This window comes from Gambusia affinis, linkage group LG03, assembly GCF_019740435.1.
Source record: "Gambusia affinis linkage group LG03, SWU_Gaff_1.0, whole genome shotgun sequence".
Lineage (NCBI taxonomy): Eukaryota > Metazoa > Chordata > Actinopteri > Cyprinodontiformes > Poeciliidae > Gambusia > Gambusia affinis.
In genome coordinates, this window is record NC_057870.1 from 7,115,299 (window position 1) to 7,139,718 (window position 24,420).

Below are 24,420 nucleotides of genomic sequence, written 5' to 3' on the forward strand. Positions count from 1 at the left end.
GCCTACTGTCATATAAGGGACACTAGAGCCCACAAAAGACCCCCTGGAGGGGGAAAAAAAAAAAAAGTTTCAAATGTTGACTCTTCTACATCACTCTCATGTAGAAGAGTTGCACTATGTCACTTTAGTAAATATATTTTTTTAACACATTTTGCTGAAACTTTCACTTTGTCATAAAAGTATAATATGAGACTGAAAGTTTGTGAAAAAAATCAAGCTCTTCTGCCTTCTCCCTGCTAACTAGAAATAACCAATCAGAGCCAGGAAGCGGGTCTTAGCGCTGTCAATCAGGACCGTGTGCATGCCACTCAACCGCCCACCACCCTGCTTTTCTCTCCCTCTCTTGCTCTCTGCTACTGCTACAGCTTCTCCCCGTCAGCAGGGCCTGTCGTGAATGCTAAAGCTAGTTAGCATTCACATACTGCGTACTGCAGCTTTAAAGTATAACATTTTTCAACCAAAATGAAATCTTGCAGTACAATATATGCACATCCTGTCTGAGAAGAGACAGGCTTCTATAGCCTTCCAGAGGGGCAGAGGCAGAAAGACGAAGAGGAGGAAAAGTGAGCTCATTCGGGCTCTGAGCCAGTGTCCTCCAGGCTACATGAAACACTGATGGACTTGATAGATTGGCTAGAGCACCGGGGGGTTTGAGCTGAGCTGAGCGCTAACTGAGCTCCGGCGCTGGGAGGGAAAATAAATCTGGCTGTCACCAGCTGAGCAGGATCCGCTCGGCGCTGAGCCTCGAACCGCCGCCTCCCCGCTCATGGATGAACAGTCAAAAAGTTTCCTTGTGGCTGTGACAGCAAAAAGTAAATGTGGGGGGATTTCTGCAAACAAAGACTGGTAGGTGTGTGAAATAAGGCCTTTTAATTCATACTTTGTCGATAAAATACTTAAAATCCTCAAGCTAGACGTGATGCATTTGCTTAAAATTCTTCTTCCACTACGATGAATGAAATTTGCGCGTTGTTAGAACGTGAGCCCAGTTTCTAACTACAGTTAGAAATTACAAGGTTTGACAATCAGGCTATATCCTATGTATTACAGGGAATAAAAACACCTGCCACTACTTGTCAGCTAATGAAAATGTTGCCTCTGCATTCCCAAAACAGGCGCCTTGAGACTAGATTGTAGTTCTAGGGGGCGCTGCAGCCCTGTGACGGCAACGTGCCTCTTGTCATTTGCAAATGCAGGTGGTGACACAGCCGAAAGTCCTGAAGGAATCTCTGTTTACTGCAGAAAGCACCACACCACCTCCATCAATTATCATTTCATCACGAAATTAATAGGATAAAATGGCCAACGGGTGATTAAGATTGATTAATAGGAAGCATGAGCGAGAATCAGCACGGTTGCCTGAGCAGCAAGCAAAAACCCAGGCGCCCCCAAACCGCCAGTCGTCTCCAGGCCAAAGAAGAATTTGGATCGGATAACACAGAGATGTTTACGATTCAGATCCTCCTCTAGGAATGAAGCGACACAGCTGAATGAGAATCACAAGGAAGGAAAACTTTTGGTCCTCGCAGGGAGAAGAAAACAGTTTGTCCTGCTTAGCTGAATTCACCGAATGACAGATTAGCTGAGGCTTCATTCAAAGGCATTTAGAGGGAACGTGAACAAGAACTTAGTTTTGGCAATTTCAATTATTTACCTGTTTGTATTGAAAGATTATTATCCCAAAAATGTATTAACATGTATTTTCAAGCCATAGACATTATGCCTAGGCAACATGAGCTTAAAGGAATTTGTTCTAAAGGAGAAGAAAATGTTAAAATCGTGAGTTTATGCTAAGTAGCTTTTATCTTTCCACAATCAGACAAGAGTTGAAGTGAAAGTGAGTGGTGTGAAGAATGTATTTATTTATTTTATTTGCAATTAATATTTCAACCGTCAAACATCATTTGTCTGCGGTTTCCGCATGGCTTCCAGCGTTGGTGGATGTCATTTTACCCAGAAGGCCTGGATGGTATACACTCTGACAGCCAATCTCTGACGGCGTCTACCCAGCAGGCTCCTCTTTAGCCGCACACTGAATGTGTTCCTTTTTATTTATTTATTCATTTCCATGTGGCCAAGCACTGTCACTTTGATGAATTGGACCTGGAACTAGCCAATTGTTTTCACTCAACGGGACACGCTCTGGACTTAAACATCCACCCCACGAGGAGGGGCGCCGCCATTTCCGGGCTTTATAGAAGCCAGCGTGAGGGCGGCCGTCATCCTCAACCCGCCGCAGCTTCGCTACCTGATTTCCCCCGGAGCTTTTCTTATCGGAAATGTTTTTGGGGGCGACTGAAGCGGCTCCTTTCGATTTCATCTGCACCTTTCATAATACGTCACGCCAGAAGATTACAGAGACAAGTCCCGCTTTTCACAGCAGTGGTGAGTGGATATGAACATAGAGCAGCCTTGTTAATTTGAGATGGTCACAGATTGGAGCTCCTGACTGGAACAGCCCAACCAGCTCTGTGAAGTCATAAAAGGGGTTTTTAAGTAAAAACCTTCACACCCACTGAATGAAACAAAAACCTTAAAAATGTTTTTTTTGTTTTTGTTTTTGTTTGTTTGTTTTGGTTTTTTTTTTTTTTAAGAATGATGATTTAAGGGGGTATGCTACTCAATATATAACACTTTGCAAAAATATTCACACCTCCACCTTTTCATATTTTGTCACAATGAAGCCACACATATTAATGTAGTACACTGCAAAAACACACACACAAAAAAATCCCTATCAAATATTGTAGGTTTAGTTTCTAGTGCAAATATCTTAATGTGCTTGAAATAAGACCAAACTAACTCACAAGTTTATTTTCAGCAAGATATAGGAGCTCATCTATTGTCCCCGGCCTTCAACAGCAGTTAAAGGGAAAAGGTAAAGGATGGAAGAAAATTGCCGCAGCTAAAATTCAATATTGTTTGGTTTTTATTCTCACTACTAGCTTTTGGTATCTCTGCCAAATTTATATTTGCCTTATTAATTATTTTTTCTTTACTAAACTTAATTTTATTTCCACCTTATCATTTATTTACCTGTGATGTTGTGTTTGTTGTGGAGCACTTCGGTCAGTTGAGGCTGTTGTAAATGTGCTATATAAATAAACTTTGACTTGACCTGATTTAAGTCAATAATTCCATAATTCTGATGATGGATCACTAGATCCACTGGTACATTACTGCACTTATAAAATGGGAAAAATATCTTCCCTTACAAAAAATGTGGAAATGTGTGAATCACATGTGGATATGTGCTTTCACATGTGATTCACATTATTCACATGTAAAATTTGTGTGAACCACATGTGAAAGTCACATGTGATTTTCATGGGATTTTTTTGTAAGGGTTATAAGTGAAATAATCTGTCAATTCAAGTCATTGACTTCAAACAAGCTCCTATAACTCGACCAAAAGTTACTAGTAAATTAGTTTTGCCTTATTTCGAGCCTACTAACGTATTTGCACTGGAAAATGGACCAAAAATTACTTGGTGAGATTTAGCATTGTACACACATTTTTGAGTGACGGGCCAAAAACAAAAGACATTTTTGTGAAGTTGAAGAAAAATGTTACATGACTTTCAAAAATACAGGTAATCGTCAGGGAAGTGTGGAATATCAAAATCTCTGTACTGATACAGCCATTTTGTGAATGTTTAATAGAAAAACGGTAAACAAGCAGGATCATGAAGACCAAGCGCACACTCGACAGATCAGTCATAACGTTGTGAGGATGAGTAGCCGGGATTTGAAGGAAAAATTGTCAGAGGCTGAAAACGACTGCCGCCCAGAGCGATGCTGGGGAGAAATAATAGTCAGAAGTTTCAGTTCTTAGCTGTAATTGCAGTGGAAGGAAATTCTGCAAATACTGACCCAGACAAACTGAATGCAAATAAGTGCCACACGTCAGAGTTTTATTTAAGTTTTATTTAAGTTTTTTCAAAACTGTGAAAAATGATTATTTTTCACAGTTTTGCTGCTCTGCGAAATAAAATCTAAGCAAAAATATAGTATAGTTTTTGGGTGTAATGTAAAATAATGTGAAAAATTTCAAGAGTTATAAATAGCGTAGGTGCTGAAGATTAAAAAGAAAATTTCTCTTTTCAAATTCTTACACTCTGAAAAAAAAAATATAAATCAGTGCACATTCTAATAAGTGTTTTAAATTCTTTGGATTCTGATCATAACAAAAAAAAAGAGGTACATATTTTCCTGGACTATCTAATCAAGCACCATTTATCCTGCAATCCTTTTCATATCGGTAAAAGAAATCATACCTACACCTGCTTAAACCTGTTCAGGATCACTGAACAGGCTGGTGTCTGTATCTGTCAGTGAGTGAGAGGTGGACTTCACCCTGGACAGGAATGTAAAATAACAACTCATGCAAATATTCCAGAACCGCTGTAGCAAGCAGGGAAGTCTTGGAACGTCACATTTTATTTCAACAGTAAATATCTCACCAGATGGAATGAATTGCCCAGCTAATGTAAAACTAAACTTTACTTGAAATTGTCCAATAGGGAGCAGGTGTAAGACCATTCAGTGACGTTGCAAAATTAGCTCTGAATGGGCGGCAATCAAGCAAGTTAAATACGTAGAAAAACATTTTCCAAGTTGTCCTTCAATGTTGTGTGACGGTGACATTGTCTGGAGGGGCGCGACAAATTTGGCAGCTAATGAGGAGAACAAACATCTGGTTGAGTTGACATGGGATAACATTTAGTGAACAGTTAGCTCAGTGTTATCTCGAAGCTGTAAAAAAATATGTATATATTTTGACTAATGACTGTTCCTAAATTTAACATGACGTTTTCATTCCTCGCATTAGGTAAGGCGTTTCCGTGTTTTCTAATACCACGCTGTTGCGAGTTGACTCCTTCCTCCTGTCACTGTTCCTGATTCTAGCAATGTAATGCTTTGTTTCAGGCCATAATTGGCTCCTACTTCCCACTGTCATCCTCGCAGATGCTGAGCATACTGCCACTAAACACCGACTCGCTGCAAACTGCCATCATTATCAGCCCGCTGACAAAGCCTACTTGACAGCACAAAAATACGGCGGCAGCGCCGAGGAAAACAACGCATGCCTGTGAAATATTTCCGAAATGGTAGAAAGAAAAAAATAAATAAATAAATCCTCCGGAATATTTTATCATGAATTTCCACCCCACTGGATCCGCGCACAACAAAGTTATTTCCTCTTCTAGAGATCTGAGATCAGCCCAATATATATGCATGGACTGGCGTGCCATTGGGAATGCATAGTCTTCTCTCACCTGTCTAAGGTGATGGAGGGGAAAGAAGAAAACAAATTATCACTTCTTCTTCTTTTTTTTTTTGCAGCCCTTCTTGGTGCATTCTCAGTGTTTCAGTAACCATGGTGAAGTCTGGAAGGGTTGTCAGGAACTACAGCTGTAATCACCTTCCCCTGGCGGTGGCACTGGATTGGAGACTCACAAGACTTACCTTGGCAGAATGAACAAAAAGTGCAGAAGGCCCAAGGACGCCTCACTGTGTGGTCTAATTCTTTTGCTGCAGTGAGACAATAATGTTTGCTTCTGTCAGACTCCTTTTCCTGCTCCTTGCAAATCAGTAAAGGTGAAAAAGAAAAAAAAAAAACAGCGAAGGTCGATTAAATGATTGTAAGGAATAAAAATTGGGCAATTGTTTTTAAAGGCCTGTCAAACATCTCCTTGGCCAGGTGACATTACTAAAAACCATGAAAATGACAACGAAGCTGCAAAAAAAAAAAGTCGAACTGAGTCTGAGGGTTGCACCAACTTCCTGTTTGGTGGTAAACTTTCGCAGAGGACGGCAACATCAGACCGGTTCTGTCGAGTTTGGTTCCAACAGCCTGTCATCTGACGCACCTTGAAGCTGATGAGGTCAGCAAGGTTAAAGTTCAGAAGCATCCGGTTTCCCTTGGCCAAGAGGCTGGCCTGTCGTGTCTTACAGTAGCTACGTTGTTTTGCTGAGGATCTAACTACCAGAAAAGCCGGTAACATGAATTATGCAGAGTTCCTGTATGAGGCATGAGTTTTGTTTTCATTCACAAGAAGACAGATTTCAAAGTCAGATTCGGGATTTCTTTGACTAAGCAAGTCTGAAGTGGTGGCATCAAATCTCTGTGGATGACTTTGCTAAAATACGACAAGTGAACTTTCCGAATCAGCTTTCATCCAAACATTCACTTTTTAAAAAAACTAATTTGTGATCGTACCCCACATAGGACAATTTTAAAGCTCTTGGTCAGCCTAGCAATGCGACTGCAGTTCTATTAATACACTAATAGCTTTACAGGCCTGGATGCATGAGCAAAATGTCACTAGTTAGGGGGAATATTTAAGATCTTAGAAGGTTGTACAAACGAGATAATAAATGTGACAACTGTAATTTAATGTCTCATCCTAGGGTTGAAAGCACATTTTCTTTTCATATCCAAAGCTTAACATTTTAACGCATTTAAATAGAAGCAGTAAAAGTGGTTGTCATGCTAACAAAGAGTCTCAACAATACATCTCAAAAATCACATTACAGCAATTTTAACAGCACAAAGACCATTTTCTCAACATTATGCAGCTTCAAAATGCAAAATATTTCAGCTTTGAGTTTTACTTCAGGTTCAGTGACAGTAGAGGGAGGCTTACGGGGAGCTAAATGTGTGTGCGCGGTTTATTTTCTTATACTCCCACCTGCCTGAGAACGGTTGCTTAGGCAAGGCGCTACAGGCATTGCTGGAATGTAGAGCCAGGCTGTTCCTTGCAGATATACAAACTTGTGCTTTCATGCCCAGCCTCATCAAAATGGTCCCATTCTAGGCTGCTATCTCCTGGGACTCGCTTCTGCAGTACAGAAGGATTAAAAGCTTTTTATGAAGCATTTTTTCCAGCCAAAGGTGTCTGCAGGAGCAGCGTGTGTATCGTTTTGCAGAACAACGGTGGACTTGACTGCATTTAGCGTATTGGCACAGGATGGAATACCTGCATCCATTGTGGTGAATTCATTTACCGCCTTAAAAAGATGGTTATTTTTCTGCAGGCTGAAATAAATAAATAAATAAAAAAGACATTTTTCCCTAATGCACTGAAAATCTAGTCAATTTTTTCTGTTCTGCTGTTCTTTCTCCACTGGGCTGCATTGGTAAAAAGTTCCATGTGGTCGTTAGTTCACAATCCGTGACAATTAATCCCTCTGTCCCCCCCGTGTGATGAATTGCATATTAAAACGGGCCATTTGTTAGAGGCTTATCTTGTGGGCTGATGTTAGGAAAGGCTGAATTATTCATTATCAGACAGTGCTGGAAAGGAGTGGAAGACAAACAAAGATTACGTCTTCAGATATGCTATCTCACATTGGGGTGGATTTGCATGTAGCCCATCCCCAGGACATTCGTGAATGCTTGGTGTCTAATCACAGTCTTCTTAAGGGATCTACAGATGTTCCTGAGAGATATGTTCGGTCCAAAAGTGATAACGCCATGTTTCACAAAGACAAGTTAGAGGAGAACTTGGATATATAGAAAAGGGGGGGGAAAAAACAACTTTTGGCACATTTAGGAAACAAAGCAAACCATTCAAAGGGGTGTATAAATGTAAAAGTATCACAATATTCTGGCAAAATCTTAAAAGCATTCCTCATTTATTTACAGAAAACGGTAAAATTACTCATACCCCGCCCCTGACAGATTTAAAGGACAAAACATTTTTATTCCATCGAGCATTTTGTTTCTGACGGAAAGCGAGTCAGGCATCTTGATATTTCACAGCTAGGTGTGCTGGGTGACACAGTCGGTTATTTTTTTTCCTTTTTAAGCCTCTGTCTGGCCATGTGCTTTGAGAGCCGGGCAGCGAGAGTCGAGGTTATGATCCCCGCCCTTTATGATCAATGAAAGAGACGGTTTGGACTTCCCGTTCCTTTCTCTGCTCTTTCTGCTCTTCATCAATGCCGCCTACTTTCAAGCTCCTCTGAGCTCTAGGGCTGTAGGTCCGGAATTATTTGAACTTTATACATGTTAATCAGCATTCAGTGAAAATTACACATCGTTGCCATGGTTACACATCAAAACAACTGTCCAAACGTTTAGAAGAAAAAATAAATAAATAAATAAATAAAAGCAAGAATTATTCCATCTGCACAACATTCAAAGCATAAGCGGGACAGTTCTCATAAAAGCAATGTGAAAGAAGTATTGGCTTTTAAAAAATATGTATTTTATGTGCAATTATTAAACAAAGTCATGACAAAGTGTGTTTATACCTTTCTCAATATTCAATGAATAAATCACTATTGTTACATTACAACATCTCAACCATTTTTGTAATTGTTAAGCAGCTTTTGGAATTTTTCATCCATTTGCAAAACTATCAAATGGATGTTTAGAGACATGTCAGCATTTTAAATGTCAGTCTCCACATCTGTGAAGTTGGCAGAAAAATACTCAGAAAGAATCGTGGTTGTGGTTATTGCAGTGGCTGGTTCTACAAAATACCGATTTAGGGGTACTGAACACAAATGCAGGCCACACTTTTCAGATTTTATTCCCCAAAGAAGTAAAGTTAAATTACCGTTATATGAGTTTTTCCTTCTACTGTACAATCACATAAAAGCACAAAATCCATAACAAATGTTATGTCGTTTGGGCTTAATATATGGTTACATTTCACATGTAAAAAACAACAACTTAACATTACAACATTAACTTCCTATTTTTTTAGTTGAAGTCAGTGGATAGTCAAGTACAGGTAGCCCGTTAGAGGCTACCCTGTTTCTTAAAACTGTTGAATTTTTTAGTATTTAATTTTCTTATTTGAATTTGAAAGTTAAAATTTTTTTTAGAGCATTGTATTTACAACAAGCTTTTAGTGCAACAACTGGACAGAAATAACTGTATCTTATTAAAAGACAAGTGATTCAAAATTCAGAGGTGGTCTTAACTTTTGCTCTGGTAGTGTTGTTTTATGAAATCATATATCCGCTCTCCGTTTGTTTTTCTCATCAACATCCATCTTCTAACACCCTTGTCCCTAATGGGGTCGGGAGGGTTGCTGGTGTCTATCTCCAGCTACGTTCCGGGCGAGAGGCGGGGTTCACCCTGGACATGTCGCCAGTCTGTCGCAGGGACTGACACAGAGACAGACAGGACAAACAACCACACACACACACACACACCTAGGGAGCCTGTGGCCGGAGTACTCGGAGAGACATAGGGAGAACATGTAAACTCCCCGGGCCGGGAATCGAACCCAGGACCTTCTTGCTGCAAGGCAACAGTGCTACCACCTCAGCACCGTGTTTAGATAATGTGTGACGTTAATGAAAGTGCTGTCCGTGGTGCTGATACGTGTGACCGTTCTTCGTGAAAGCGCTGCCATCCAGCGGTTGTCAAGGAAAGGTGCGTTCAGGAACAAAGGTTTTTGTTCCTACCCGAGCCACAAAAACAGTTGCGCCGTCAGTGAGGTTTGCTAGCATTGCTCATTTCAGTTTTGGTAAGTCTATCTCTCTTTTTTTTGGTCTTGACGAATAAACTAAATTATATGTAAAAGCATAAAATATTTTATTTTTATAAATAGTTCCAGGGTTGAAACAATTCGCGGTATTTAAGTAATACTTGGCGCATTAGAAGCTTTTTTCGTACCGAGAGTTGCTAACCTACGAATGTCCTTCGCAGCATAAAGTTAATGTAATCTCTGTCACAACTGGCAAAGTTTGTATTTGAAGTCTTTATTGATAAACTGCTACGCTTAAATACACAATTCACAATATAATACACCCCACGTAAGATGAGTTTAATGACCAAATCACGCTCTAATGGTGCACATCTAATCTAACTCTACTTATTTCTTTGTCGATCTGCGGCTTTTTCGCCGCCTCTTCTTCCAGCCAATGGACTGACATCAGCCAGCACAGATGCTGCTGAAGGATCTGCCCAGAGACGCCCTGTTGCGGCCCTTGTCCAGGAATGAAGTGATTGGCATGTTGGTGAGGTTGAGCGTCTTTGGTGCTGCCACATACTACAGCATCAAATGGGTGGTGGAGGCGATGGACCCCACCTCCAAGCAGAAAAGCCAGGCCAAAAAGCGGGTATGTCAGTCATTTGGTGCCAGACACACGTGATAAAGACGTGTAAAAAGCCTAAAGATGCGTACATTCATTTTGAAGTAATATAACCTCACAGTGATTTTTTTTTATGTTCAAATGTTAAATTTAGGTTCAGTTATGCAATGATTAACAGTGAGGATATGATTTTCCATGTATTCACCATTTCTTTCACTACAATCCCACAGAGTGTTTGTTTCTTGTTCAATCTTATTCTCATCTTCTCGTCTCGTACGTCTTTACCAGAAGTACCAATAGCTACAATGGTGTGACTGTTTCACTGTAACCTTGACAACGCACCATATACTGTCAACTCTGGAATCCTGTTGTCTTTATCTGACTTGCATATCCCAACTCCAGGCGGAGGAGCTGATGAGGAGAATAGGCTTGGAGGGCATCACACTGACTGAGTATGAGATGAACATCGCAACTCTCTTAGTCGATCCCCAAACTATCAAGGTAAAGTTCTCCTTCTGTTTCTGTAGCGCAGGGATTATTGAAGCCATATGTTAATTTAATCTTTAATCTTTCTGGATCATTGCGCTTTCACTGACTCTATGTTTTTTTTGTGTTTTTTTTTTTTTTTTTGCAGGTGTCTTGGAGAGATATAGCTGGTCTGGATGAGATCATTAATGAGCTGCAGGACACCGTTATACTACCGTTTCAGAAAAGACACCTTTTACCCGGCTCTAAACTCTTCCAGCCTCCTAAAGGTAACCCAAAGTACATTTAAAATAATAATAAGTATATTCCAGGGTCACCACATGGCTCAGTGGCAGAGCAGGTGCACCATATGCAGAGGCTACGATTCCCGTAGCCGGCATTATTAGCTTCTCTCTCTGCCCTTGTTGCTGTCCAGCTGTTTATGAATGAAGCCCACTACTATCACAAAAACACATATTCTAATGCAGATAACTTGCTATGATAAAATCAGATGGAATTAGTTTTATTACTGATTTTATCCCTAGTCTGCTTGCAAAACATAGAGTCTGATCCCACGTATTCTACACCTCCATATAATAAACAACCGTTTTCTATGGAAAGATTTAAAGTAGGAGCCATCTTCTGAGCAAACGTTGTTTGTTTTTATCAAGTTATAAAGGATTTGAAAAGTGGAAAAGCTACTTAAAACACCTTTCTTCATAATGTACAACAGTAGATGTTCAGCTTTTACTTCTCAAGTATTTCTAGTCACTCAGTTCTGACTAGACATTCGGTCACAAAAAAAACATTCTCCAAGTTCTCTTAGACGTTCAAAACAATGACTAAGCTATTTGAATTCCTTTTATAATCCTTCTGAGATCCTGAATCCTTACTATCAAATGACCAGAGTTGTCCATGTACATTGTGACAACAGTGCATGAATTGTAGAGGGAGGTGTGTGGGGTTATTTCACTGTTTGGCACACCGAGAACCCAGATTGGCTCAAGCCCTAAATTTAGCTGCTGCGGAAATTTAGTTCAATCCTTCAGCTGATTTTTATTAATTTTTTTCCCCCCTCTGATTTATCTTTTGTTGTTGACAGGTGTTTTATTGTTTGGTCCTCCGGGATGTGGGAAGACCATGATTGCCAAGGCAACAGCCAAAGCCTCGGGCTGCAAGTTTATCAACCTGCAGGCCTCCACGCTGACAGACATGTGGTACGGGGAGTCGCAGAAACTGACCTCCGCCGTCTTCTCGCTGGCCATCAAAATCCAGCCTTGTATTATCTTTATCGACGAGATCGGTGAGTTGTGCGCCACTTTGGTACATTTAGGTTGTTGAGGTCATTAGAAGAGCTAAAGAGGAACGTCAATTTCTTTTTCATTTTGTACTTCATTCTTCACGTTTTGGAGCTGCAAAGCAAAAGCACATAATCTTATCAAATGTATTTGTCTAGTTTCTAGTGAAAATATCTTATTAGACTTGAAATAAGACAAAACTAATTTACAAGTAACTTTTCAGCAAGATATATGGGTTTGTTTAAAGTAAATAATTCCTTAGTATTGATGAAAAAGTACTAGGTCTGCTGACAGATTTTATTTTTTACTTAGAACTTATATACTGGAAAAAATGTCTTGTGATAATTAGAATAATCTGCCAATGGAGCAAGTAGTTTTCCATCAATATTAAGGAAATATTTTCTCAAACAAGCTCTTGTATCCATCTTAAAAGTTGCTCAAGTTATTCTAGTCTTATTTCAAGATATTTGGACTAGAAACTAGATCAAAAATACTTGGTAGCATTTTATGCTTTTGCAGTGTTTACTGAAATTAATCCGCGTCTCGTCTCTCAGAGTCATTTCTAAGAAACCGCTCCAGTCTGGACCACGAGGCCACAGCCATGATGAAGGCCCAGTTCATGAGCCTGTGGGATGGCCTTGACACTTCTTTAACCACCCAGGTAAAGTTAGGCGTCCTCAGTTTGCAGAAGCATCCTCTGTGTTAAAGGCGCAGTGTGTGAATGGGCGGCTGTGGTTCTGTGGGCCTGCAGGTGATGGTGATGGGAGCCACCAACAGGCCGCAGGATCTAGATCCGGCGATTCTGCGAAGGATGCCTGCCACATTTTATGTCGGCCTGCCGGTCAGTATACACACGCACTTGGGGTGGGTCCTTATTGTATTGTTTATTGTTTATCATGATAAATTCCTTATAATGATAAGAATTTCGATTTATTGTTGCCACGATAAATTCTAATTAATAAAGTTTAAGACCCTGCAAACGTGTCCTTGACATTTTTTTCCACTGGTCATTGAAAGCAACAATAAATGAATACCACTGAATATGAAAATACAGTTGTCGTGCGCAGTTTAGTGATAGAAATCACACTTCTTTATGTGGCTGGTGTTCTAAAGTAACACGTTGCAATGCGGGAATGTCGCTCAAGAGTAATATTGTGGGACTATAATTGATGTGACGATGATTGTTCTTTTAGTCTTAATTGCGTGTATATTTTGCTAATTTTATAATTCTTGTACTTAAACAAAGTGTCCATGTAACCAGGCCCCAATACTCAATCATACAAGTCATGTAAGGGATGATTGAAACAAAAGCCGTATTTTTGAAAATATTGTCTGTCAGTTTGAGTTTCTGTTTAAGGGAAGAACGTGAGAAAAAAAACCCAAAAAACTCAGTTGAAATCAGAACTGGTATGAAAAAAACAAATTGAGATTGTATCTTCAAGCCAAATCGCTGAGCCCTCATTTCTTCTTTATTTAGTAGTTAGGGGACTTCTTTTAAGGGTATGAGAGTAAAGGGGACTGAATGCTGCATCCATACTTTTCAGTTATTTTTTACTGTGAAGTAAAATGATCATTACGTTTCCATCTTTCTATTATGTGCTACCTTGTGTTTGCAATTCTAACCACATACAATTTGAAGTTTGTGCTTATAACTTGATAAATACAGGGAAAGTTCAGATTGTTAAAATACTTTTGCATGACAACGTATACTTTGATGATGTATTTGTTTAGTTCAATGTTTTCCATATGACCCAAAACTAACATTGTGCTTCTGTCTCTGCAGAACGTAAAGCAGAGAGAAGACATCCTCCGGCTGATTTTAGCAGGAGAAAATGTGAGTTGTGATTTAAAAAAAAAAATTTTTTCATCATGCCAGTCTCTCAAGTCACTTTGTCACGGCTCTATTTTCTTTTCCACTCGCTATGTAAAAAAATAAATCCCATTATGCTTTATAGCCTTCTTTTCACCGACAGACGGAAACATAGCCTCAGGACGGCCTCGCGACAAACGGGATGTAATTTTCACAGCAGCGTTTGTCCTTCTGTCCCGCGCAGCTGAGCAATGCCATAAATCTGAAGGAGATTGCAGAGAAGACCGACGGATACTCGGGCAGCGACCTCCGAGAGCTCTGCCGCGACGCCGCCATGTACCGGGTCAGGGATTTCGTCCGCAAGGAGCAGATCAGGCAGATCGCGCAGCAGCTGCAGAGCTACGAGGAGGAGGAAGGGTAGGTCTCACACCTGCACTTAACGTGTCGTAACGATGCATACCAACAATCGTGTGATTCGTGCGTTGCAGTCATGTGAATCAGATTTTGTAAGAAAACATGCTTAAGGTTAACTGGAGTCTTCAAAGTGCGCTAAAAGCCATGAAAGCAACAGCCGAGATGAAAAGTACGCAAACGAGATTTCTCCGTCTTTTAGGCTCAGAAAAGAACTACACCCGTGACAGGACTGGGTTAGTTTTGTTCATTTCAACCACTTGCGAAAGTAATGATAGTAATAAAAAATGTAATGTGTAGATCAGGAGTCCAGCAGCAGCAGCTAATTATCCTCTCCTCTCTCTTAACTCCACTTTCATTCCCGCTTCCTGCTGCTGACAGCTTGAGCCTGCCTTTCAATTAGAGGAAGATGAATTTCATGTCGATAAATTACAGCTGGCTAGCTTTTCTTTTCATTTGTTTGTCACGTTTATGTTGAAAACGTTTGAAAACAAACTGCTGCAGTGCGGTGGAGATGTTTGAATACAGGAAGACCCTCTCCCACACGCCGATGAATAAAAAGGACAGACAGACGGATCGGCTTCCTTGGCGCGTTACTGTTTATTCTTGTGCAGCCTGCAAAGCTGAAGTTATTTATGACTTGAAATTTATGGCACCCGACTGACTGAGGAGTTGTAAAGTAGCAGGTGAAATGGGATGATTTGTAAAAGCTGATGTATCGTAGCTATGCAGTTGTTAGAATTTATTTTTATTATTTGAGCGTAATTGTAGCAAATCCAACAAAAAAAAAGATAAAAAACACAGCAACACCACGAGCATACCAGCAGTTATTTGGGTTTTAAAACCACTGGCCTGGAATAAATGTAAGTATAATGAAGGAGAAAATAGCTAGCTTATTTCAATATCCAGCACATAATAGGAGTTTACAATATTATTGTCATGATAATGAACATTCTGGGAAAAAAACAACAAATTTTTACTTATTTTTTAGAAAACAAATATTGTTCCTCAAAATCATTTGCATTTGAAATAGACTTCTTCAGGACACTCAACGTAAAGAAGTAATTTACATCTCTAAACTGCAGAAGTTACTGCATTTAACTATGTTTTCAAATTTACTGATACTTATTGATGCTCTTGTGGAACAAACAGTGGGGAATTATTAATTATTATAATTTTATTCACTATCAGTTTTAAATTTATCGTGACAATCAATCAAAACCCTTAAAGGTAGGAAAAAATGTTGACAATAAATGATAAATGATCCGATAAATATCCACCCCAGCACATAAAATCTTACTACATATTTCATCCAGGAATTTTAACAAATAACTGAAATGATGTTTTACTGAAGAAAAAATATCACAGTCAAATCAGATTTAATCAAATGTGAACGTTAAATCCAAATACTGTACGGGGCTATGAAAGTGGCCAGTGCAATACAAAACATACTTTGTTTTTAATATCAGTATTAATTGTAAGCTTTAAGTCACAATTAATAACTTAATCCATGTATTTAAAGATACAGATTCTCTAAAAAATTTCAGCGCTAAAAGCTGTGAAAAAGAAAAACAGCCAGTCTGTAGCGTTGTACTCCAGTGGAGGGCAGCCTGAGCTCTCGGCAGCAACACCGGCTTGTTGTTCAGCTGTTTCCAGAGAGGCAGACACTTATTCCAAGTGCTTGTTTAAAAACGGCCCTAAACCTTTCAGAACAGCACTGCTGAAATCAGTATTTGAAACCATGTCTACCACCTGGACAGAAAACACTCATATCAAGCCTGTCTAAACTACTTTTTGAAGGGATTCTCAGTAGTTGTGGGCCACTGGTTTCAGAGTCTTTTTTTTTTGTTTTGTTTTGTTTTCACATCGAACCATGGCTTCAGATATGTTCTTAAACTTTAGATCAACTGATAACACTCGATCTGATTTTAAAAGGAGTTGAATGAAACTGGAATTAAAAAGGCCATTCTGTTGCTACGTTGCATTTACCTTTGTCTTCCCTCATGTTTAAGATTTTGATTGGTGATATAAGTTGGTAGTCCACAGAATATGAAGCTCTAAAGTCAGGAAGGATGAACGTTTTTAGCTCCCTGTTCATTTAAAAGCAAATGAAATGTAGTTGCCATTTAGTACTTTATGTCTCATTAACAATGTTTGTTTATGTGGTTTACTAGAGAAATATTTTTGTTACATATTTAATTGATTTGGATTTATTGAACATAAGACTAATGAATAAATTGATTTCCTGCTGTTGGTTTTTGCTTTGATGTTTTAAAACTCTTAGATTTTTCCAACTAAAGATCCTCTGTTACTACTTGTAGAAATAAAAGTTAGGTTTGTGTCATAAAGTAAATTTTTTTTATGTCTGTTTTTAAATTGTATTTATTATTTCATTGACAGCTACCAGACAGGACCAATTGGAGTAGGCAGGGTGGGTTGCCATGGTTTCTGACTGGTTTCTGCTGGCTTTGCCAGCTTCAGTCTGGTTCCACCATCGTCTCGTTTTAGCTGCTTATTCCTTTACCACTGAATGGATGGGGTGCTGGTCATGTCACCTCTTCATACCTGTTGGAGTTTTTATCAACAAGAGCCAAAAACTGTTTTTTAATCTCTTGTTGATAAGCCTCCATTCTCCAAATGTTTTTGTCTCAGTGGAAAAAACAGGCTTGATGCACAAGGGACTAAAAAAAAGGAATAAAAGATTAAGCAATGATTTTTGTCTGGCTAAATAAATGTGAAGTTTACGCCCAGCTCAAATTGTATTCCTCGTTCCACAGATTTTCAAACTGATTAAGATTGAGACTAGATCATTTTAGCAGATCTCAGGTCAGTGAACAGCAGAGAGAAAATGCTGAATACTCACATCAGTGGGACAAGTTAACATCCTTGTTTAAGAGGAAATTAAATCAACCGTTAGTTGGTGCCGTTGCTGTTGATCAAAAGACAACTTTGGTGTTTTTCTGCACTCAAAAAGTTTTTGTTTTTCATTAATATTTTCATTAATGCCTCCATTAACATGGTGACTCGACTGCCTACAAACAAAACATCAGCATCACACAGTTCTGGAAGTCATTAAGCCAAATGGATCTGCTTAACTTTGCAAACGGCTTTTAGAAGACCTTGTTTGTGTTAGTCATTTCTACACTGTTGCTAAGCAACCACTGAAATCCCCTGATGAAGAAACGCATTATCAAAAACTATTTTTCTTTTCAGAGCTCCATACTTGGAGCGTTCCATTATGGCAGCGAGAAGCTTGCGGTGTCAAATGAGCATTCACAGAAAATGGCACATTTACAAGTTAGTTTGCTTTATCAACGCAAAGATTCAGGATTACAACATTTATTGAACATGTAATTTTCTTGAGAACATGAAACATGGCTAGAAGAGAGATGTAATTTAACAAAAACCAATAAGAATTTGTGTTTGCAGTTTGGGGGACACAGCATGGAAGAAAATGCTCAGTGTGGCAGAAAACTTGACACCGCGCACAACCTCAACGCGCATCTCCATGGTGAAACATAGTGGTGGCAGCATCATGCTGCAGAGCTTCTTCTTCTTTTTTTTTTTTACCAGTGAAATCTGCAATAAATTATGTAACTTTGAAGCATATTAATGTGTTAGAATGGCCTAGTTAAAGTATGGACCTAAATCTAAACTATTAACTCTGGCAAGACCTGAGAAATGTTGTTCACAGACGGGCTGTGACTTTTAACTATTTATATGTAGAAAATTGTAAAGTAGGCAAAAAAGTAAAAGGTTTTTAGAAAAACTGATAGATGCACATTTACTAAAAAAAAAGCTGGAGCTGTAACTGGAGAGGAAATGGAACAAATACACGCCACATTTTGGCAATTTAACCTTTTTTTTTTTACTTTGAAACTACGTATGATTATAATCTTTTTTTATTTTTGAATCCACTCATATGAAAAGAAAAATTAAGCCGATACCGCTATCCAATATTTACACGTATAGATCTTTTCAACACTTAAAAAAAAAAAAAACACCTACGCCACGAATACTGCTGACAATCCCACAGTCATTTGCTGCTTTACTAATCAAATACTGCATGACCGCCCTCTACCCCGCCTTCCAGGAACACAAACGGCAACAAGACGGACAAAACCATCAGTTATTAGTACCTGCCTTGTTTGAGTGGAGAGAGCAACACCAGTAGGTTTAGAAATGGCCGATATTGATGTTAAAGCCGTTAACTCGTGCATCGCTAATGACTGTCTTTCAAATCCTCTGTTATGTGCTGTAAATCACATTGGAGGTTGTTGTAATTTGTGACTTACTATAAAAAAAATAAAAAGTTTATTGTTAAAACTGATGCTTGTTTTATTTTATGCTGAAGTTCTGAGACCTTTCTCCATTTCAGGCCCGTTGACGAGGATCGGCTGCGGCCGGTGACGCAGCTGGACCTGCTCTTCGGCCTCGATAAGATGAAGGAATCCAAGCAGGCCACAGCTGCTACCCTACCCGTCGTGGCAGAGGTTCCTCTGGACTGAGCGCCGTTGTTAGGAAGACCCCACCCACCTTTTTAGTGGCTGCGCATTCCAGCTCTGAACGCAGACCACAAGGAAGGTGCCTTTGGAAAGGCAAGAGACAAAAATCCAGTTTTTCGGCTTGGTAGAATCCTGCAGGCCTTGTTAATACAGTAGTGAGCATAACCCTCATCTTCTCCACCCACCCATCAATGCACAGTTCACAATAAATGAGAACTGTGCAATTCCAGCAGCTAGCTTAATGCATGAGAGAACTGTCAATCTCCATTTGTCTAGGAGCGTGTTTTGGTGATAATTAATATTTCATAGAAGGTCAAATGCCATGAAATGTTCTGAGAGTTCATCTGAAAAGGAGCAGCTGATTAACAGGTGACCTTTAGGCACAGTGGCCTTTTGAATCAACCCTATTTTTCTAAATTGTCAGATTGAGAGCAAAAGCACCTTGAAAAAAATGAATCGAGGAAATGTTTTTCTGTACTGGTGTTTACAGATCAGATCTAAAATTGGCTTAATTTCCAATTCCTAGCCCTTTATCTCACCAAGTTGGATGGGAAGTGCAGTGACTGAATGTTTTTAAAGATAATCTTAACATGGAGTTTGATCCATATTTTCTGTTTGTGGATTACATAACACTTTATTTTTTAATTGTTTCCAAGAGTTACGTCTTTGTTTTTAGATTGTAAATCCATACCTGTAGGGTCAAATTTGAGAACCAGCATTTGAGACGTACAACTTGTTCTCCTGAGGAGTTTTAATCTAAATAAATACGTCGGATATTCATTTTTGGTCGGACCTCAGCCACAATAAAAGCGTCTAATAGTTTGGTTTCAAAGCTGCCTTTGTGCAGTTTTTTTAACTTGAAATAAAAATAGAGCCAAATGCAGAATGGAAGATATTATAATTAAGTGAAAAGTGCGCTTGGTTTTTATGAAAATCAGCAATAATGTGAACCACGGCAACATCGAAATATACGAGGAACTCAATTATTTACATTTGAGTACATGGCTGTAAAAAGGCTTAATATCATAATAATAAATAAAATATTTGATGAGAAGCTTCAGGAAAAAAACATAAGACACTGAAATGGAAACTGAAAGATTACCTCCCACTGTCACTGAGGTAACACTGCTGTACTTCCCACAGACAAATACTTTGACACTCTGCGATGCGATGGAATTTATAACAGCCTAATAGTTACTATTAAAACCTTTTTGTGCACAAAATGAAACCACAGTAGTTGGATTTACTAACGATGTCTTGTCACAGTCTCTCTAAAACTGCAGTTGGCAAAAACATGAGCTGCATGTCCGTTTAACAGATGATGCTAAGTTGGCCACCTGAGCAGATAGCCTGACTAATTAATATTTCTGTACAAGACAGTTCAAAGTGCTGTCAATAAAAATCAAAAACCGTTAAGAGTTTACAATCACACATATTTAAGCAAGATAAAACAAATAAAACACAAGGAAAAAAAAATTCATTGGCTAAATTAGAAAAAAAAAATGTAGATAAAGCTTTTTCAGCTGTCATATGCACAGCTAAAAAAAAGAAGAAGAAAAAAAAACAGTTATTAGACTGGATTTAAAAAATTGTCAGAGTCAAATCCAGCCTCACTTTCTTCCGATTTCAACAAGGTACCTCATGTCCTTGAGATAATTTCCAACTAAGCAGCTAATATCAGCTGGATATACTTCCTGTGTTACTCTGTAAAGAACCTCATGGAAGAAAAAGGTCAACAGCAATAAGCATGTTTATTTGGAAACTACTAGTGCTTTTAAGGATCTTTTTTTTATTTGCTCGTGTTTACGCACCAAAAATAATTATATATATACAACATACATGGTATGGTAAAGAAATTAGTATTAGAACCAGAATAGTCAATATTTTAGCAACAGCAGGATTCTTTGCTTTTCTCCTTTAAACTTTCAGACCAAGTTGTCAGATCATTAAATATGTTTTTTTGTTTCATTTTTCCTTTTTTCGCCATACATATGTTTTTTGCTTTCTGTCAGCTGAAGCCTTATCTTTGGCCATCTGGTCAGAGTGTGTGTAAAATGGGTCTGCTGCGGGTGTCATGCAGCTGTTTTCATCTGGCACCCACTGAGCAAGCTGGACCGTGTTTGTCATTCGCCCTCATGGTGGCGCTGTAGATTCACCATCCTGTCGCCGAGGCAGCCGTTACCGACCCACTCTTACTCTGAGCCGTGTTACTGCACAGTGGGAAACAAATGAGATGCTGTGTTGTCGCTCCCTTATTGGTTTATCCACTGATGTTGAGCCATCTGTTGCTCTTCATTAAATAACCTCAGGTGACAGTTAAAGGTCAGATGACGCCATGTGAGCCGCTGCTGCTTGTGAAGCTTAAGTCAAATCTCTAAATGTTTTCTCTCAGTGCAATGTCACTGACCAGGTCCTTCATCAGTTAGCGCAGACGCTCCACATCCCTCACACAGGGATCATGTGTTAAATATTGTCGGAATATGTGTATGTATTTGATGTGAAATATTAAAATATGTTGTGTAAATTATATTTATTAAATTCTGTTGGGGGAAATGAATCATACTAGTTTTGCCATTTCACAATGTAACCCGTGTAATAACTTTCTATGATCGCAGTGTTTGATTTTTAAAGAATTGCTGTGTGAAATCCTTCGAGCGCATTTGAATTATTATAGTGATTTATTTGTGGGGTTTTTTTCTCTTCTGTTGATACTGTATACGGTAAGATATAAATGTGTTTGAACTTAAATAAAGGCACTAAACTGTTTAATGTTTAATCCTCCTGTGGTCTCAAGAGATGGGATCAGTTAGACCACACAACTTTTTTTTACTTTGTGCGCGGTCCAGCAAGGTCACGCTGACCCTCTGTGCGCTTTTACAAAGTTTTTTTTTTTTTCTGTGTGCATGGTTTTGGGAACTGATGGGACAACCCCCAAACCATTTCCCTGCTGTCCAACCGTGACATTTGCTGCACTCCTCCAGAGGTTTAAAGCTACGTCTCAAAAAAAAAGTTCAATAATTTCTGTCACTCATTTTAGAAAGAACTCACATCCATCACACGTGGCGTTAAATATTCCAACACTTTCTTGCAATTTTAATAATAACGGCTTAAAAACACAATTAATTTAGTGTCTCAGAAAATGCAAATAGTACATAGGATATTTTAAAGAGAAATGTACAGCCCTTCATAGTAAAGTATGTGCTTTTCTTTGCATTCAAGATTTGGTTGGGACGTCAGTGCGCTGTGGATTGAAGGGACAGGAAGAGACGCAACAAGCTGGTCAGAAGGCCGGCTCAGTTTTGGACTATTCTCTGGTCTCCTTTGAGGAGGTGGGCGAGAGAAAAACGTTAGCTAGGATAAAATCGATTACGGTCAACTCCTCTCAGTTGACCATAATCCTACGGTCTCATACAGTAGGATCCCGTGTGGATCCTACGGTCTCATACAGTAGGATCCCGTGTGGATCCTACGGTCTCATACAGTAGGATCCCGTGTGGATCCTACGGTCTCATACAGTAGGATCCCGTGTGGATCCTACGGTCTCATACAGTAGGATCCCGTGTGGATCCTACGGTCTCATACAGTAGGATCCCGTGTGGATCCTACGGTCTCATACAGTAGGATCCCGTGTGGATCCTACGGTCTCATACAGTAGGATCCCGTGTGGATCCTACCGTCTCATACAGTAGGATCCCGTGTGGATCCTACCGTCTCATACAGTAGGATCCCGTGTGGATCCTACCGTCTCATACAGTAGGATCCCGTGTGGATCCTACCGTCTCATACAGTAGGATCCCGTGTGGATCCTACCGTCTCATACAGTAGGATCCTTTAGCTGCTCCGTCAGCAGCAGACTGATCCACAGTGTAGGAAGGAGAGACATCGCAGGTCAGTCATACCAACTGCTATCAGACTGCAATACACCTACAACTAGTAATGTAGCACCAATAACTTGCTTATATTTGCTGCTATATTTGTAGTCAAGTCTATTCATATAGCACATCTCAGCAACAAGGCAGTTCAAACTGCTTTACATCATAAAAGCATCATACAATCAATTACAAAATAGGCAGTAAACGTTACATTTTGTTAAATGGCATCATCAAACATGCTCATCAGTGTTTGATTTACTACTAATTAAAGGAAACTAAACAGGTGGGGTTTAAGCCTTGATTTAAAGGAACTCTGTTTCAGCTGTTTTGCAGTTTTCTGGATGTTTGTACTACTTATTACCACTACTAGCTCTGTTACCACTCGTCTATGAGACCTCCATTGCATAGCTTGTTAAGCCACGTCTCTTACATGTCTTCATTTGTGCAATATTTTTATATATGTATACATCTCTTATCTTGCATTACTGCTAATTGTGATTTTGTTTATTGTTATCACCATGTGTATTTTTTTGCTACTGTAATGTCGATTTCCAAAATGCAGGATTAATAAAGTGAATCAGTCAGTCATTTTCCTGTTGACAATAGTGAGTTTGTTGACCAACCAAGCACAGCCCTTGAGCAGCTCTTGGTACCTTTGGCAGTGTCAGCAGGTGCCAAGTCATGCTAGAAATTGAAACTAGCATCTCCAAAACGTTTATTTTCAAAACGAAATATGAATTATCCAAAGTTTTCCTGCTGCTTTGACTTTGGAGTTGAGAAAGTTCCCAACTATCACTCACCGTGGATCCTCAGTCTCTCTCCTCTTCCTCAAGAATCTGGGATCTTGGTTTGCATAGGAAATGCAGACCAAGATCTGCATTTCTTGGTCATACAGTAGGATCATACAGTAGGAGAAAAAGTCGCTTTTTCTCCGAAAAGCGACTTTGGACCACAGTCCAATCTCTAATTCAGAAGTGGCTTGACTTGAGGAATGTGACTTTTGTCGGCCTTGGTTAGTGGCTCTTGATGCTCTGACTCCATCCTCACTCCACTCCTTGTGAAGCTCCTTCAAATCCTTCACTTGATTTTGTTCAACACCCATATCAGTGCTGCGGTTATCCTCTTTTGCTGGTGCTACATTTCCTACCACACTTTTTCCTTCCATTCAACTTTCTATAAAAAAGGCGTGGAAACAGAGCTCTGAACAACCAGCTCAGGGAACTTTGTTTTGAGTTAATTAGCTGATTAAGGTGTGATACCACGAGTTTCCATTATTTAACTTTTCCTCCAATATTCTAACTTTCCAAGATACTGAAAATTGGGTTTTCGTTATCTGTGAGCCATGATCACCAAATTTACTCTGTGTAATGAATCTGTATAATATATGAGTTTTCTTTTCTTTTTACTTTTCTGCAACAAAACCAATCAGCTCAAGATCATGGAATCCACCGTGACTTTTACCGTGTTATCAGACGATGCATGATAAAAAATGTTAGACTATCTCTGAAATAATTCAAGCTGAAGCAGAACTGGGTCTGAAATGAGACAGTGACCAAGAACGTAGCAGTACTTCTACCGAGGAGTGGTAGAGAAATGACAAATGGAAAGTTCTGGGCTAAGTCAGAGTCTAGGCCTTGTTCTGTCTAACAAGCTGCAGTAGGTTTTCTTTAAACAGGCGTTCTTCGTTTTGGTGTCAGAGATCAGATTCTGGACTTGCATCTAAACTGAACGCAGTGGCAGATGTTACAGTTTTAGGCATTTTTAATATCTACTCTGGTTTTTTTGGGGACTTTTCAGTTTTGGTCTGCCAATAACCGATGACAGCCAATCAATGAGAAATTTGCCAACTTTGATCTCGTCTCTAAACCTGCTGTAAACCAAAATGCTCAGAAGGCCAACATCAGTTAATCTAACATCACAACTTAAAGTCAGTATCATTAATACAGTTTATATGCATAAAGCAAACGCTGGTGTTACCGGTGTGGCATGGACATTTTAATCCC

At 39.3% G+C, this 24,420-nt stretch overlaps 1 protein-coding gene across 2 annotated transcripts; it reads left to right on the forward strand.

Moving 5' to 3' along the window:
* Window positions 1-2,000: 2,000 nt before the first annotated feature.
* atad1a (ATPase family AAA domain containing 1a) lies at window positions 2,001-23,005 on the forward strand. 2 transcript variants are annotated; one of them, XM_044110035.1, is made up of 10 exons: window positions 2,001-2,385; window positions 9,883-10,083; window positions 10,459-10,557; window positions 10,691-10,811; window positions 11,624-11,824; window positions 12,374-12,480; window positions 12,571-12,660; window positions 13,603-13,653; window positions 13,874-14,046; window positions 18,419-23,005. In XM_044110035.1, the coding sequence occupies exons 2-10, from the start codon at window positions 9,910-9,912 to the stop codon at window positions 18,546-18,548; spliced, it is 1,146 nt and encodes a 381-aa protein (XP_043965970.1). In that variant the 5' UTR covers window positions 2,001-2,385; window positions 9,883-9,909; the 3' UTR covers window positions 18,549-23,005. The 2 variants fall into 2 exon arrangements, with proteins under 2 accessions (XP_043965970.1, XP_043965960.1); XM_044110025.1 differs by lacking the exon at window positions 2,001-2,385 and adding an exon at window positions 9,380-9,488.
* Window positions 23,006-24,420: the final 1,415 nt, after the last annotated feature.